Below are 18,080 nucleotides of genomic sequence, written 5' to 3' on the forward strand. Positions count from 1 at the left end.
GAGATTATATTCAACACTTTTTTTTTAGTGAGCATTTTCTGTGAGCCTGACACATTGATGGTCCAAAGGTCTGAGCAAGACCACAGAAGTTTTAAGACTCTTCCTGCTCTCTGGTTCTTAAGACAGTAGGAAAAAGCTATCAAAAGAAAGATAAAGAACTGTAAATTATTTGCTATTATGTATGTTATATGCGCATTCATGAATGAAGCAGGTTAGGAGGATATCCTTTCCTTGTCCAGAGGGGACAGCTGCTCTCAGCGGTAGCAAATTGTTGTCAGAACGTAAGATCTCTTTTGCCAGATCTTGTTATTCTCAGGTGAGATACCCCTATGTCTAAATGTCGGTGACCTATTTGAATATGTTTAAAATTCTACTAGCTAATCAAAATGCAATTTTATTTGCAACCTCTGGATACACTGGGAGTTATAGAAGAAGTCAGAGTAGAGTGGCTCTTCCCAGATAGGGAGTAGCATGAGTAAAGCCCACATGCCTCTTTTATCTCCAGTTATGTGAAAGAAATTCTGCTATATTCTTATATTTGTCACCCTGAAGCTATTATGTAATATATCCAGGACCATCAAAGAATATGTTGCCAGGTAAAAGACAGTGCTTAAATGTAAGATTCAATTACCTATTTTTGTGTAATTTAGACTTCCAATAAAACATTTTTCACCCTTAGGGTAAAAACATTTATTAACTGTCATCGGTATACTTGCCATCTATTTTCCCCTGTTTTAGGGACAGCTTTGGTAATTGAATAAGAACACATACTTACAGTTCACCCCACTCTATTGTCCTTGGTAGTTACACAATTAAACATGGCCTGGAAAAAACATGCTTTTTAGTGTGAAAACATTCAAATCTCTCTAAATAAATCCCTCTCTTTTTTTTTTTTTTTTCCCCTCCTTTTAGACAGTCTCTATCTGTCACCCGCGCTGGAGTTCAGTGGCGCAATCTTGGCTCACTGCAACTTCTGCCTCCCCCCAGGTTCAAGCGTTTCTCCTGCCTCAGCCTCCCAAGTAGCTGGGACTACAGGCACCCACCACCACGTCCGGCTGATTTTTGTATTTTTAAGTAGAGATGGGGTTTCACCACATTGGCCAGGCTGGTCTCAAACTCCTGACCTTATGATCTTCCTGCCTTGGCCTCCCAAAGTGCTGCGGAATAAATCCCTCTTTTTATCATGTATAACATTTTAACATTTCAAGGGCTTTCACATCTGTTACATCATTGAGGGACTTTTCTGAGATATTCTGTAAATAACTCAAATTCTATAAAATTGAAAATGGAGCACATTTATGCAAGATCAAGGTGTTTTTCCTCAAGTTTTGTATGGATGATTTGAAATACTCCATCCTGACAAGAGAAAGCAGCATTCTGATGCCTTTGCTCCTGCTATGGACTCTCCCAAAATGGTGCTTTGTCGCCAGCCCATAGATGGTTCAGAGCTAAAGCCGGTTTCCCCCTGAACATTTTATAGTTTGTAATACACCAAATACACATCCCACTCTGGCGGGTTCAGAGTCTCTGTACCTACCTCACTTTCCGCATCACATTGCACACACCTAAGAGGAGGAGCTTTTCCATCAGGGTATGTGAGTGCCGTCACCTGCCAGCTGAAGTTCTTGATAAGGAAACATTCAGGGAGAGTGTTGCCAGGATCAGAGTGTCCCAATTAGCATAGAGATAAATTTTAAATCAGGTGCTATGAAGTCAGACACTCATGGTTTTGATTCTCATTTTAGTCTTATACTAGCTGTGTGACCTTGGGCAAGTTACTCAACCTGTTTCTTCATCTAAAAAGATGATAATAAAACACTCTTCATGGGTTTGTTAAACAGCATTGATAGTGAGAAAACACTTACCAAGAGCCTGGTTTAGTGCCTGGCTCACAGTGAGTATGAAGATTACTGACCTTTTCCTTCCTTTTGTCTCCTTGTTATTTAAGCATTCTTCACATTCCTGTCCCTCCAAACTCATTTATCTAGTTCCTTACCTTTAAATCCAACCTTGTAACTCAGTCTTGATTTACTCATAGATGATTGTGAAGAGAGCCAGGCTTTGGAATCTAATACTCTTGGAGTCAGAATCTGTTTTTTAATAGATCTAGGACCATAGGTAACTTACTTGGGGTATTTGAAACTTAGTTTTCTCATCTCTTAAGTGGAGATAATAAAACTTAGTATCACATGTACTAAGGATGAAATGAGTGAACATATATAAGACACCTAGACCATTGCCAAAACATGGTAAATGTTCAACTGTCGAATAAATCAAAGTCTCCATAGAGATAACTGCAAAAGGTTTTAAAAGCTAGTTTCAGACAGAGAGATGGAGCCTAAACTAGGAATAAAGTATAAGTAAATCTATGCTTTCTGCAAATGCCAGTTTTGAAATGGGAGAATGTTGGGTAAGCTGGGGATATGATATTTTATATCTCCAGAATTCAGAGGTTTGAAAACTACCAAGTAATTTACCCAACCCTAAAATGTGGATGTATTTCTACATTGTAGTCTGTTTCTTTATACATTCCTGTCCAGCTGTCTGATGCCTGAGCTAAAAATAGTTCTGAGGGCCCAACCTATGGCCAGAGCATCCTTCCTTACAGGTTGTACTTTGTCTCTCTGAAAGTGGACGGACTGTTTTTCCAGGACATTCCCACAAGGCAGCCTTGGAAGAAAATCCGCCCTCTCTCTGGCCTAACACCTCTAAACCAGAGGTCAGCGAACTTTTCCTCAGTAGGGCCAGAGAGTAAATAATTTAGGTTTGTGGGCCACATGTATTCCTTGTAGCACATTTTTCTTTGTCATTTTTATTTTAAGTAACTTTTTAAAAATGTAAAAGCTAGTCTTAGAGAAAAATAGGCCACAGGTCACACTGGGCCCGGAGATCGTAGTTTTCTGACCTCTGCTCTAGACTTGTAGAAGGGAGAGAGGGAGAGAGGGAGGGAAGAAGAGTGGCGTGAAACCTTGATGAACTAATGCCTTCCTTTAGGGAAAAGGAAAAATAACCACCCTCATTTTAAAAAAATACTAAAGACAGTAAGTTAGCCCCTTTACTTCTATGGTACAACTATATTGTCTAGTCGGTTTCTTAGTTGTTTTATAGTGAGACCTTATCACACTGCTGTTTTTCATTGGAAACTGATGAGGAACATTGTAAAGCAGATGGAGCACAGACTGTAGAAATGAAAAGCACAGAAGAAAGAGCTGTGTGAAAGAAATATTTAATCATAACATGAAAAACTCATAGTGGCAACTTTTCCATTATGTTAAATTTTCCTCATTTCTCTGTGTTCTGAGTATGGGTTTAAAAAACGAGGTTGTAATTTTCTATCTCGGTGCCCATCTCCCATCGGTTTTTGATTTTGTCTTTTTGCAGGACTACGACTTGAGCCAGCTGCAGCAGCCTGACACTGTGGAGCCTGATGCCATCAAGCCTGTGGGAATCCGACGAATGGATGAAAGACCCATCCATGCCGAGCCCCAGTATCCAGTCCGCTCGGCAGCCCCGCACCCTGGAGACATTGGGGACTTCATCAATGAGGTAGAGAGAGACTCGTTCTCTCTATAAGAGTTTTCATTTCATGCTAATGGTTAGATCTCTGTAGGCCACAGATTGCTTGGAATACAGCTATATAGTTCACTAAAACATACTTTTGTTTCTGAAGTTTATCTTCGTGTCAAAGCAAATGTGGCTTCGTTGACAGATAACAAATGTAATTGCTTTGATCAACCACAGAGATCTATCAATTAAGATTCTGCATTTGTAAAATGACATACATCATATATTATCAGAATTAGTCACACTGTCTCCAAGAAGGATTTTTCCCCCTAGATTACAAGTAATAAATAGACTAACAATATTATAGTGCATTCTAATTTTATTTATTAGCATTAATAAATATAACAGTAGTTCACTTTAATTTTCCTCACACTGTACCCTTTGAATCCTGCAAATCATGAGAATTCAGTGCCTGCCCAATGACTCCATCAAAAGAGATTAGTTGGAAGAGCTAAATTAAATATTATGTAAGTGATTGAAATACTTGTCTAGTCGAGGAGTTTTAAGAGCTTCTGTAAAAGAAAGCTACTTCTCTGTTGCATATAACAGATATGATTTTCACTGTCAGAATTATTGTGACATTCTTTTATTACTGACCAAGAGTTCTGTTACATTTAATATTTAAGTTTTGAAGTTCAATGATTTATGCTGCATCTTCTGAACATGTCTATAGTCTTACTATAATTCTTTTGAATTTTTATTGTGAATATAAGAGAACAATACATATCGATGTTGATTGTGAATATGTGGCAGAACTCCTGTTTTCTGGTCGTATCATTGGTGTCTCCAAGATCAGAATAGGTCTCAGTGCATTACAAAGTGGAACGCATCTGTTGTATACGGCCTTCAGTCATAGGCTGATAAGACTCTTGTATCCTGGGCTTCCTCAAAATTCATATAATATTAAACATAATCTACATTCGATTTTTAGATATACTTATTGCTTGTAGAAAAGTTTTAAAACAAAATTGGAATAGTTGCCTGTCTCTATAACTATCCATTACTTTCTATTCCTAAGATATATGCTGCCTTCTGAACATACATATTCATTTCTGCTAGATAGGTAATAAGGTTAATTTGTAGTTGACATGATTTAAAAACACATGGAAAGCAAAAACAACAGAATGCCAGTAACTCCCTCTATCCACAGAAATATGTCCTGACTTTGCCAGCTCTTAGTTATATATAGATCCAGTTAGGAGAATTTGCAGAAATTTATACATATATGCCTAGATCTTTTAGAAAAATGTAAGAGTGCCTAATGATTTTATTTCTCATTTCGTGTTTGTCATCATAAGAAACTGTTGAGTTACTCTGATTGTTGTCAATTCAAGATATAGTGAATCTTTTGTCTGTAGGTTTAGGAACTGGACTTTAAAATTTTGTTTTTTAATTTTTATTTTTGTAAAGACGGGGTCTCACCAGCCTGTTTCCCAGGCTGGTCTTGAACTCCTGGACTCAAATGATCCCCCTGCCTCAGACTTCCAATGTGCTGGGATAACAGGCATAAGCCACTGTGCCCAGCTGGAACCATACTTTTTTGAAGCCAGAATTCTGCCTTAAGTATAATTTAACAAATCCTTACTAAATATTTCTGCCTGTCCCTGAAGTATCAGTATTCTGTGTGATTTCTTTCCATCCCTGATACTCTTCTTTTCTCAGTGCTAAAGATCAAACAGTAAGGTTTATTTATAAGGCTATTGCTCATCCGATTCCTGCCTTCTTCTACCCCTCACCTCCCCACATGCCCCTTCTGTGCTGCAGCCCCACTGAACTATTTGCAGTTCCTCAAAAGCATCACAGTTTTGAATATACTGTAACTTCGGCAAAGCCCTTACCTGCTTGGCCATCTGCAGGACTCCCACTTCGCCTTCAGGATTCAGCTTGAAACATTTCTCTGCGAGGCCTTCCTTGATACCTCTGGGAAGGGATAACAAGCTGCCCCTCGGGTCACAGCCCTCACCAGCTGGGGTGTAACTGTCAGTATTTCTTTCTCCCACTCAGCATGTGAGTTCTCTCCAGGACAAGCACTGTTCTTGTTCATGTTTTCATAACTTAAACATCTAGTATGTTACCTACCTCTTAGATTATTTTCATTTTCAGGCATTCGAGTGTGCACTCTGGCTAATGTGTAGGGCATGATGCTATAGGCGCCACCCACTTTTCATCTGATTGAGATTCAACAGATACTGAGTCTGGAGCCTTTCATCCTACTTGTCAGATTACATTCAAATTCTGAGTTTATGTTTAAGTGTGTACTTTCTGTGTGTGTGTGTGTTTGTCTATGTCTATGGTCATTGATTTTTTTGTTGTTCTTTGTTTTAACAGTGACTGTATCTTCTTCAGTAGATAGAAAAGAACATCTAGTCAGTAAGATTCACTTACCCAACCCTTCTCAGCCACAGTAGGAGGAGTTATAGTGGGAATTTCCATTTGGAATTTTCTTTCTCCTGAACAGTGCTCAGGTACACAGTTTGTTATGGCTGGAGACCATTAACGAACAGGTGTGATTACTTATATGAAAAACGTTGTTCCAAGCAACTGACTGCAAATTGACATCCAGAATACAATCTCTTCATAATTTGAAGATTGTCTGCATATGTGAAAAATGGCTCATTGTGAAAGCATCTTGAGCTCAGTGCAAGATCATCCATTCAGCAAATCACTATCAAACGTCTATGTGTGTAACATAACTGTGCAAGTAATATATAGATAAAAGCATAAATTAGACATCAGTTCTCCTTGTGTGTATACCCTGCTTTGTTGCTAGCACGATATTTGTGCAATGCAAATGTGCCAGCATCCAAAGCCTTATTTTCCAGGCATAGGAGGCCAATTCTGTCTGGTTCTTACTTGGCTTTCCAACTTCATCTCAAGGCCCTCACCACCCAGCATCTTGCAGGCTGTCTACAGAGAACTCTACTTGTCATTCACGATCTCAGCTTACAGTTTCATGCTGGTGCCCATCTGATGTTCTTCCTGTCTAGAATTTCCTTCCCCATTTTTCTAGCATTGGGGGAACTTCATTAAGTATTTACCAACCCAGGAAAGGTCAGGCATACAGAGTATGGGTTAGGCACCATCCACTGGCATCCCATGGTATCCAGAACTCACCTCCCTCAGATCACGGATCCCATGGTTCCATCCTGCTTCCCCCCGAGCCCTTCCGTGTTCCATGGGAAGGGAGACGGGCCTCTCCCTGGAGAGGCAGTATGGGGCACAATGATTTGGTGAACAAGTGAATGGATGAAAGGATCCAATTTGGAAATCATTCCGAAAATGGCAGCTAAATCCGTGTGTGTGTGTGTGTTTTAAGAGACAGGGTCTCTCTCTGTTGCCCAGGCTGGAGTGCAGTGGCACAGTCATAACAAACTGCAGCCTCAACCTCCTGGGCTCAAGCCATCCTCCATCCTCAACCTCCCAAAGCGCTGTGATTACAGGTATGAGCCACCACACCTGGCCTAAATCCATGAATTTGAATGTCATTACAAGATAGAGAAATGTGGAGGAGAGGAGGAACCAAATATATTCACCTAGAAATGCCCCTAGAGTTGGAGACAGAAAATCTAAGTATAATAGAAAACAAACAAAATGATAGTTTTAAGGAGATGATGGTCAGTTCTGTGGGACTTTTAAGGGAGATGAAAGTCTAATGTAAGTCAGAAGACCTAAGCCAGTAATAACTCTCCAAAATACCATCTAGACTCTTTCATGCAAGATACATGTTAAGACTTGTTCAGTGTCTTCATTTACTGTACAGACAAAAATGAATACTTGTAGAGTTTTAAAACAGTTGAAAGCACCTAGAAAGAACTCAAGCACATTTTATAAAAATATTTAAAAGGCACACAAATTTATTTATCTGCAGGTCTTATTTGATTTAGCAGAGCACCAAATGTTCCAAAGGAAGAATAATATAGTGATGATTATAATTGGAGTGCTTTTATAGATGTAAGAAATAAGAAAGCTCGTGAGAACATTTTCTAGTTTATTTAAATAAGGAATGAATGTTGCCTTGAATCTCAAAAATGATAACTTATTTCCAGTGTGGTAGGCAGAGTAAAATAAGTCACATGTTTTTGAATTTCCACTGTAGAATTTCATTCTGTTTTGAGTTTTTAAACATGACCTTCAGAGAGTGAAAAGTTCAAACAGATTCATTTAATCTCAGCCCAACAGTTAGATATTAACATACCTCCAATAATTTTACTAATACTAATCCTGTATATGTCTTTGTAAAAAGAAATACACTTCTTTATATATATGTGTATTTTTCTGTTCTCACGCTGCTATGAAAAACTGCCAAGACTGGGTAATTTACAAACGAAAGAGGTTTAATGGACTCACATTTCCACAGGGCTGGGAAAGCCTCAGGAAACTTAACAATCTTGCCAGAAGGGAAAGCAAACACATTCTTCCTCACATGGCGGCAGGATAGAGAAGTGCCGAGCAAAGGGAGAAAAGCCTCTTATAAAACCATCAGATCTCATGAGAACGCACTATCGTGAGAGCGGCAGCATGGGGGTAACCGCCCCCGTGATTCAGTTACCTCCCACTGGGTCCCTCTCAAAACATGTGGGGATTATGGGAACTAGGGAACTCTCACAACATGTAGGGATTATGGGAACTAGGGAAGATAAGATTTGGGTGGGGATAAAGTCAAACCATATCACTGTGTGTGCACACATGCACATATACACATATATACATATAAAAATGTTTATTATGTGTGTATATATGTATTCAATAGTATATGAAGTATATTTCTACTCAAAAGTATAAAAATCAAGTGAATAATTCTGTTACAAGACCACCTTTTTGTTAATATTGTTTAAAACTTTTGGAAGCTTCTTACAACTTACTTGAAATGCGGTGACTCACGCCTGTAATCCCAGCACTCTGGGAGGCTGAGGCAGGCGGATCACAAGGTCAGGAGATTGAGACCATCCTGGCTAACACGGTGAAACCCCGTCTGTACTAAAAAAAAATGAAAAAAAGAAAAAATTAGCTGGGCATGGTGGCAGGTGCCTGTAGTCCCAGCTACTAGGGAGGCTGAGGTAGGAGAATGGCGTGAACTTGGGAGGCAGAGCCTGCAGTGATCCGAAATCGCACCACTGCACTCCAGCCTGGGTGACAGAGCGAGACTCCAACTCAAAAAAAAAAAAAAGCTTGTCTTTTTCTCCTATTAATTTAATTTCTCTTTTTTAAAATACCTCATTCTGGTCTTACGGAAGTTGGGCATTTGTGTAAGTTCAAATCTAGCCATCTCACCTAACAGCTCTGTTACCTTGTACAAGGTCAAGATCCTTTTCTTTAACCTTTTCAGTTTTCTTATTTGTAAAATGGGAATAGTAATAGAACCTCCTTTTGAGACTGCAGTGAGAAGTAAATGAGATTATCTTTGTAATGTGCTTGGTATACTGCTTGTCACATAGTAAAAACATCTTAATTATTATTGATGTCATATTAGTAACTATTACAGGTAAATTACCTTTTAGGAGTAAAAGACTTTCTACTGTTCTCTAATTGTAAGAAAACAATTAAAATCCACTCCTTCTGCATCAAAAATTACTTTAAGTAAAATGAAATTCCCAGAAAGAGGGGTAGTAATGTTGGCCTTGATATGTTCAGTTCTACTGTAATGTAAACATGGTGTACTTTTATATCCACATGTCTTAAATCTAGATGCTAGCTTTTTCTGAAAGGAGTGGATATAAATATGAAGAGGATGCTGAGCAGGAAAAACTATGCCCAGGACAACAATGAATAGTTACCTTATAGAATACCTGTTGAATGTCAGGCAATGTGTTGGACAGCGAGATGTGGATACAAAACAGCCTCTGTAGAAAGGGATGTCACAATCTAGTGTTTTCCAAACAAGATGATAAGAGTAGATGAGGCCGGGCACAGTAGCTCACACCTGTAATCCCAGCACATTGGGAGGCTGAGGCAGGCAGATCACTCGAGCCCAGGAGTTTTGAGACCCACTTAAGTAACAAGACAAAAAACCCTCTCTACAAAAAATGCAAAAATTAGCTGAGCATGGTGGCATGCGTCTGTAGTCCTAGCTACTCAGGAGGCTGAGGTGGGAGGATCACCTGAGCCCAGGAGGGTCAAGGCTGCAGTGAGCCATGATTGTGCCACTGCACTACAGTCTGGAGTACAGAGTGAGACCCTGTCTCCAGAAATAAAAAATAAAAAAGTAGAAGGGACTAAAGAGACCACAGGAATGACTCCTAGTCATGGCTGGGGAAAAAAGATCTGTGCAGTAGAAGTGATATTTTTAATGAACTTTTGGATGGATGGATGGATGGATGGATGGATGGATGGATGGATGGATGGATGGATATTAATCAAATAAAAAATATAAGAAGTGTAATTCCAAAAAAATGAATAAACAACATAGAAGTGCCCAAGAACATGATGCTTTGGGGTTTGGGGGGATTCCCTTTGGGGGTGCATAATTCAGTTGTGGTTGCTGGAGCTGAGAATAGCTGAAACGGAAAAGGTGGGTAAACAGTCTTGGTTCACTGAATGCTTTCTAAAGAGTTTTAAATAATTGTTTTAAAGTGTTCATGCACCAATTAAAAATCATTTTGCCCATTGCTGGGGGAACTCTTTCATTTGGAAGGAGTCATAGAGAGCAGTCAGAGGTCTTAACTTGCAGGAGTGATATCAAATAACGTTTGAGAGAGAAACCAATAGTTTGTAGGAAAGAAGCTGGAATAGTGCTGTAGACAGGAAGACCAGTTAGGCAGGCTTTTTCTCTGGTCCAGGCAGGATGTAGTGATGACCTGCACTAAAGCAGTGGCACTAGGACTGTAGAAGACAGAATGTAAAGGAAACAGTAAGACCTCTTTTCTTTTACATCCCTCATGTGTTCCTCACTGCATAATGTGGGGGTTTATCCTCATAAAAGCATGTCTCCGCCCATAAAGCCTGGGATCAGAAGTCTATAAATACAAGCTCAGCAAGAATTCAGCCAGAGCCAAGCTCTCTCTGCAGAGAAGAAGCCTCAGTCTTTAGAAAATAGTTCAGCTTTATTCAGAATTCAAGATCTACCTCTCCAGGAAAGGTGGAACAAGAGGATACTTTGCTAAATTTAGTCAAACCTAGAGAAACACAGGCGGTTAGTTTGTAAATTTGGTAACAGTACATCCTGTGAAATAATGTTCACATCCAAGAATAAAGGAATCCCATAAGGGAGAACCAGAAGGTTCTGTTGCCCACTGGATTTCTTCTGTACATTCACTCAGATTTCGTGCCTGTTACTGTCAGTTTCTTAGGACTTCAGTGCAATCTTTTTAGAATTACCAAAATATTACCAAGAGTTTATATAATACCTCGTTCAGAAGAGTCATATTTTATTCTCAGATGAAAATCAGTGCTATCCAAGTGGAAGGGATTTAAAGTACTTAACCTGCATAGAAAGCTGGCTTGCCTAAGAACTCTTGAAAAGTTCAGTGATTTTGCCCTTTTGTAATTGTTAAAACATAAGGCAATGCACCGTGCTCTAGCATAGCACAGTGGTCTCTCTCTAATGGATTTTATGGCCTTAACCTCTTTAAAAAAAAAAAAAAAAACAGAAATAAAACAGAGATTTGTAAACTACCAGGATGATCAGAAAGCCAATGCAGGAGCTAAAAAATACGATAATATTTTGTAGACTCAATAGTGGATATGGGAGTTGATTATCACAAGCATTATATTTATTTTAAGGAATTAAATTAGGTGGCTTAGCCATTTGATGAAGAGTCCTGGGGTCCATGAACACACGAGGGAAGACCAGACCGCTTATTGTGTTTATTCCCTGGACGTAGTAAACACAGGCCATCCCTTTTTTCCTCCTCCAAATCTAGACAAACTTGAGGCCTTGCCATTGACTCTTTAGGGCTAATTTGAGTCTTTTTTTTTTTTTTTTTTTCAAACTTGTCATTCTTTTTTTTTCTTTTTTTTTTTTTTTTTTTACTATTATACTTCAAGTGCTGAGATACATGGGCAGAATGTGCAGGTTTATTACATAGGTATACACGTGCCATGGTGGTTTGCTGTATCCATCAACCCATCATCTACATTAAGTATTTCTCCTAATGCTATCCCTAATTTGAGTCTTAACCTCTCCATATTTCCAGTTTAGTGTTGACATCATAAGGATTGGGCCAGGGCTCTGTGTGTATTTTCACTTAATAATTAAATTGTGGTAAAGCAGATGACCTGAACAAAGTGATCTTAGCCATTGTCTGTATTATAACGCAGTTGTCATAATGAAAATTTAATATTTGTCTTCAGGGACCCATTCTCCTTATCAGGAATTTCCCTGATTTTTCTTGTTTTTTCTCCAGATCCTTCTTGGGCCTACTTATATGACCCCAAGTCAGACCATGCTGAACTAAGGGAATCCCTATTGCTTAAATTTGCAGTTGCTAGACTTTGTAAGGAAGAAGAGTGTAGGCTAATATGTGAATATTAACTCCACGAGGGCAGCCCATTGGATCTAGCTCATTAGTAGCTGTGTCTCTACCAGTAAGCAGAATACATTGCAATAATATTAATAGATAATCAACAAATATGTCTTGAATCGAATTAATAAACACAAACAAAATGAATGAAGGTGCATTCTTTGGCTTTTGTTAGCTAAGGCGCCAATCACTGACCACTCCAAAATATTGCTGCTTATAATAATGAAGGTTTACTTCTTGCTTAAATTATAAGTCAACTGTAGTCTGTCAGTGACTCAGTTCCTGATCCATATGTTTTCTTTGTTTCAGGATCCAGGCAGATAAACTTCCCATCTGGAGCAGGCCATTCTGGCAGAGGGGGAAAGGAGGATTGGTGGAAGGGTGGAAACACATTAGATAGAGTTCTTGAAGCAGCTACTTTTCACAGCTACTTACACTGCGTTGGCCAGAGCCAGTCAGACAGCCAAGCCTTACAGTGTGGTTGGGAAAGTAAACCCTGACCCCAGAGAGGCACTGTGGGAGGGGGGGTGTGTGTTCTGCCTTCAGAAAAAGGGCAGTGAATCACTGAGGGCAGTAACACAATTTACCACAGAAGGGAGTTACAAGTTTTGAGAAATTGTAGGTTGTGGTTCTCAGTCTTAGCAGAATTGCCTTGTAGTTTAGTCTAAAAATAAGATAAAATCCCATCTAAAATTATTTATGTTGTATATATCAAAGTATTTTGCTGAAACCTGCTTTATTTTATTTTACACAGGCTTTTCTGGAGTATAAATAGTATAAAATGACATGAGGAAAAGTAGCAAAGTACTGCTAAATTTCATGGTTAAGACTGTTAGTAAAGAGGTGCCTGAAGATGAGAAAACTGGTCATGTGTACTTTTTTCTCTGATTTTTGATGCTAGTCAGCAGCTGCCATTTTCTTTCTTAAAATATATCTTTACTGTTTTTTATTTTTTCAAATCCCAAGGCAGGACATTTTTCTCTCAACTTAAATTTTTAAAAAGTACTAATATTCATTGAGCTCTACATGTGCCAGTCACTGTGGTGAGCCGTCGGGTCCCTTTGTTGCATTTGGTCTTTATAGTAGTCTTATGATGATGATTACAGTTGCAGATGAGGTTATGTGGAGGTCCCACAGCTAGTACTGGGGAGAGCTAAGGTGTCATCTCACAGTCTGATCTCTTAACCACTACACCATACTGATTCTGACCTTAATTTTTTTGCTTTTTCCCTGTTTCTCCTCTGTAACCTTGAAAGGATAGATGAACACGTGGTCATAAAAACCCATGTATGCGCTCATAAAATGCATGTGTATTGGCAGGCTTGATCTCTCAAGTAGGACTGTCTGTGACACGTCTTAGATAGTTGAGGCCATATAAGCCAAGTAGCATTTGACACGTAGAATGTGGAAAAAGGGAATGTTTGTTTTAATGTTAGTAATGTTAGTATATCTAGGAGTACTAGAATGGAATTGGGAAAAAAAGTTAGAAAATATACCAAAGGACCTAATACTGAATCCTTAGAAGTTTTGCAGAGCATAGAGACTCTAATTGTATATTAAAAAGCATCTGCTTACAAAAGTTACAAATATAGATAGAGAGTAGTTATTTCCTCGTTTCTTTCTTTTTAAAATTCTTTATAAGAACCAGACAAGCGTGTTATTTTAGATTGACAGGAGTCCTCCTCTTTTCAATATTTATACCATGTACAGATACTGGATTATGATATTTCTAGGATTTTTGGAAGTTAGAAGTTACCCTACATTTTAAAATACCAGTTTAAAATTAATCAATTCATTCCACATTTTACGTTATGTTAATCACACAAATGATTTTATGAGTACCTCCCTTTATGTAGTAATCACATCTGACCCGTCTTCAGTCTTCCTTTGATGTCCTTCCAAAATTAGGTCAAATACAATGCTACTTTCTCTTTGAACTCCTAGCTCTTAATGCTGATCTGAATTTTTTTTCCCCACAACCTGATGGTTTTTGCTTTGACTTCACAGTTTTGTCACTTGTCATTTGCTTCACACAGTAGTAGTACCTGTTAGGCTAGATTGTAAGCCTAGGGAGGGACACGGACCATCTGGTACTCATTTGTATGTCTCTTGTATTTCACTGAGGTGCTTTTTTAAATTTAATCTAGCAGTGCTGCTCTATATATTATGTTATTTAAGATCCTTCCTTCTCTGCCTCAAGCAGAGCCATTCATTTCTGCCACCTGTCCAACTTATTACTCAGTTAACCCCCTCCCTTCATAAGTCTTGGCCTCCCTGAGCTTGAGTGCTTAGCGTTGTTTCTTTGCACAGGAAAGATGTAAGTTAATTTTTATCTAACTTTCAAATGGTTATATCCGCAGTTTCCATGTGTTGAATATGTGGTCTGTAAATGAAAATTTACAAACAAGTGTGTGTTTGATCCCATGAATTCATTAGGATCTGCTTGTGGTTTTGTAAATTGTAACCCTCTCTTAATTCTTTCATTCTTTGTGTTTCCAAATTGCAGGGCCTTAAAGCGGCTGACAATGACCCCACAGCTCCACCATATGACTCCCTGTTAGTGTTTGACTATGAAGGCAGTGGCTCCACTGCTGGGTCCTTGAGCTCCCTTAATTCCTCAAGTAGTGGTGGTGAGCAGGACTATGATTACCTGAACGACTGGGGGCCACGGTTCAAGAAACTTGCTGACATGTATGGTGGAGGTGATGACTGAACTTCAGGGTGAACTTGGTTTTTGGACAAGTACAAACAATTTCAACTGATATTCCCAAAAAGCATACAGAAGCTAGGCTTTAACTTTGTAGTCTACTAGCACAGTGCTTGCTGGAGGCTTTGGCATAGGCTGCAAACCAATTTGGGCTCAGAGGGAATATCAGTGATCCATACTGTTTGGAAAAACACTGAGCTCAGTTACACTTGAATTTTACAGTACAGAAGCACTGGGATTTTATGTGCCTTTTTGTACCTTTTTCAGATTGGAATTAGTTTTCTGTTTAAGGCTTTAATGGTACTGATTTCTGAAACGATAAGTAAAAGACAAAATATTTTGTGGTGGGAGCAGTAAGTTAAACCATGATATGCTTCAACACGCCTTTGTTACATTGCATTTGCTTTTATTAAAATACAGAATTAAACAAAAAAAACTCATGGAGCGATTTTGTTACCTTGGGGGATGAGACCATGAGATTGGAAAATGTACATTACTTCTAGTTTTAGACTTTAGTTTTCTTTTTTTTTCCACTAAAATCTTAAAACTTACTCAGCTGGTTGCAAATAAAGGGAGTTTTCATATCACCAATTTGTAGCAAAATTGAATTTTTTCATAAACTAGAATGTTAGACACATTTTGGTCTTAATCCATGTACACTTTTTTATTTCTGTATTTTTCCACTTCACTGTAAAAATAGTATGTGTACATAATGTTTTATTGGCATAGTCTATGGAGAAGTGCAGAAACTTCAGAACATGTGTATGTATTATTTGGACTATGGATTCAGGTTTTTTGCATGTTTATATCTTTCGTTATGGATAAAGTATTTACAAAACAAAGTGACATTTGATCAATTGTTGAGCTGTAGTTAGAATACTCAATTTTTAATTTTTTTAATTTTTTTATTTTTTATTTTCTTTTTGGTTTGGGGAGGGAGAAAAGTTCTTAGCACAAATGTTTTACATAATTTGTACCAAAAAAAAAAAAAAAAAAAGGAAAGAAAAGAAAGGGGTGGCCTGACACTGGTGGCACTACTAAGTGTGTGGTTTTTTTAAAAAAAATGGAAAAAAAAAAAAGCTTTTAAACTGGAGAGACTCTGACAACAGCTTTGCCTCTGTATTGTGTACCAGAATATAAATGATACACCTCTGACCCCAGCGTTCTGAATAAAATGCTAATTTTGGATCTGGTGACTGGTTTGAACTTTTTCTTTTCTACTTGAGCTGCTTTGAATGTTGCAAAAATCCCAAGTACTGGAGAACAACAGTACAAAAAGTATGTATTTGTTCTTGCACTATTCACCATTGAATCGTGTAGCATGGCAACCATGTATGGTGTGCAGCAGAGAGAATCATTTTGGACCTTCCCATCATCATAGAAGAAAAACATCAAGTGATTCAGGAATAGACCCTACTGGTGGTGATAGAAAAATCACATCCTTTATCTTCAGTGAACTTCAGTGTCAATTCTTAATATAACTCGTGTTTTAATTGGTTTCTGCTCAAGCTAATTGTTATGTTGATTGATAGGCCTTTCCCATTAAAGCCACCACTGTAAGGGAAACTTCAGTAAAGTGGGTTATGGGACTGAACCTGGAACCTGCAGTGGACACCTGGAATTCTTGTGCAATTCATTGAAGCCACTGTTTTATGTACTTAGTGAAACACACTTAGATTTGACTGGCTTTTATCCATTGACTTGATCATTTGCTGCAGTTTGATATAGTAATGGTTGCAGAGGACAACAAAAGGAAACAATCTTGCTAAATTTTGTAAAATTGTTTATGTATCTTACTAAGATTCATTCTGAATTTTAAGAGGCAAAGAAATTCTCACTTGTATTTATCTGTTTGTTTCTTAATCATTATCACACCATACAGTCTTATACTGTACACTTTGAAAACACTTATATAATATACCTCCTCTAATTAACTATATTTTTTGCTTGACATAGACAGTGGAATTTACTTTTCTATTGATTCATTTTGTAGGCAATACTTTCTTGTTACTTTTCTAATCATTAAATGCCAGAGCTTGCCTCTGGGATTTTCCGTAATGAAACTTATTAAATTTGCTAATCAGAATAGTCTTTTCTAAAATTGATTCTTAGACTGTGCCTCCATGCTGTTGTACATCCAAATGAAACAACTATATTTTCAGATTCATACATTGTAACACTTAACGTTTATACCATTTAGATAAACACTGTTTAAATTATTTTCTTATGGTTGATGTACAATTCACAGGCCATATATCTACTGTGTATATATATAAACTTTAAGTGTTTGTAAGGTTTAATATATACACAACCAATAAATGTAAATGTTAATTTTTGTAGGCATACACAACTGTATTTTCTTTGTAAAAACATTCTTTTTATATATAAAAAAACTAGGAAACTAATAAAAAATGGAAACTCCCTGCCATGCTACAGAAGTAACTTCTGTTTAGCTGGTTGATCTAGTTTCTAGTCCTTCCAAAAAGCATTTTTACACACACGTCCATAATGATTTTCTTTCGTTTTTATGAAAATGAGATTGTACATTGTGTATTATTCTGTAAGTTGCCTTTTTTTCACTAAGAGTGTATCTTGGAAATTTTTCCATATTAGTATATATGTACACCTACCTCATTCTTTTTAACTGCTACATAGTATTCCATAATATGAGCATAATAGTTTTATTGAACCATTTCCTAATAATTTGTTGTTTCCAATTTTTTGCTATTAAAAACAATGCCACAGTAAACATCCTTGTGCATGTCTCTTTGCATGGGAGTATTTCTCTAATACTAGTAGAGGCTTGGAGATGGAATTGCTGGATTAAAGAATGTGGAGATAAGTTAATTAAATATGGCTGAAATTATAAATGTTTTAGCATGCTTAAAAGTGCCTTTTAGCTGAAAGAAGACAAGGCTTTCTAAAAGCCAACAACTTCCTCCACTGGCAAAAGGATTTTATGCAGCTCAAAATAGTAACCACAAAATGTAAGACAATCTAGCCAGGACCACCTTCTTTTTTCTTTGGAAGTTAGCCTTTGAGTCAAGCCGCAATATAGTTTTAAGTATTCTGTAAAATAACTGTAACCATGTGACATAATAGAACCTTGAAAACTATACATTTATGAACATGGTTTATGGATCCCATCCAGAAACATGTTTTTCTAGGCCATTCCTGGTAATTTGGATCTCTTCTGCAATATTGCTAATAAAAAACATGCATACAGAGTGTTAGTACCCCATGAAATAGGTTATTTTCCATGATAAAAGTGTGTGCAGTTTAAATTTTAGTAAGACGTTGCCAAATTTCTCTTAAGTAAAAACTATGCCAATTTACACTCCTACCAGCCT

The 18,080-nt window shown here is 37.7% G+C and overlaps 1 protein-coding gene across 5 annotated transcripts in view; it reads left to right on the plus strand.

The window, feature by feature from the left end:
- The window catches only part of CDH2 (cadherin 2), a 234,637-nt gene extending 218,714 nt beyond the window's left edge, over positions 1–15,923 (plus strand). For all 5 annotated transcript variants that reach the window (XM_005586980.5, XM_074022690.1, XM_065533958.2 and 2 more), the window contains exons 15-16: positions 3,382–3,546; positions 14,530–15,923. In XM_005586980.5, the coding sequence (XP_005587037.1) occupies positions 3,382–3,546; positions 14,530–14,736 (372 nt within the window). In that variant the 3' untranslated portion in view covers positions 14,737–15,923. The remainder of the gene's footprint in view (positions 1–3,381; positions 3,547–14,529) is intronic.
- The last annotated feature ends 2,157 nt before the right edge of the window (positions 15,924–18,080 follow it).

The sequence above is a fragment of the Macaca fascicularis genome, chromosome 18 (assembly GCF_037993035.2).
Source record: "Macaca fascicularis isolate 582-1 chromosome 18, T2T-MFA8v1.1".
Classification (NCBI taxonomy): Eukaryota; Metazoa; Chordata; class Mammalia; order Primates; family Cercopithecidae; genus Macaca; species Macaca fascicularis.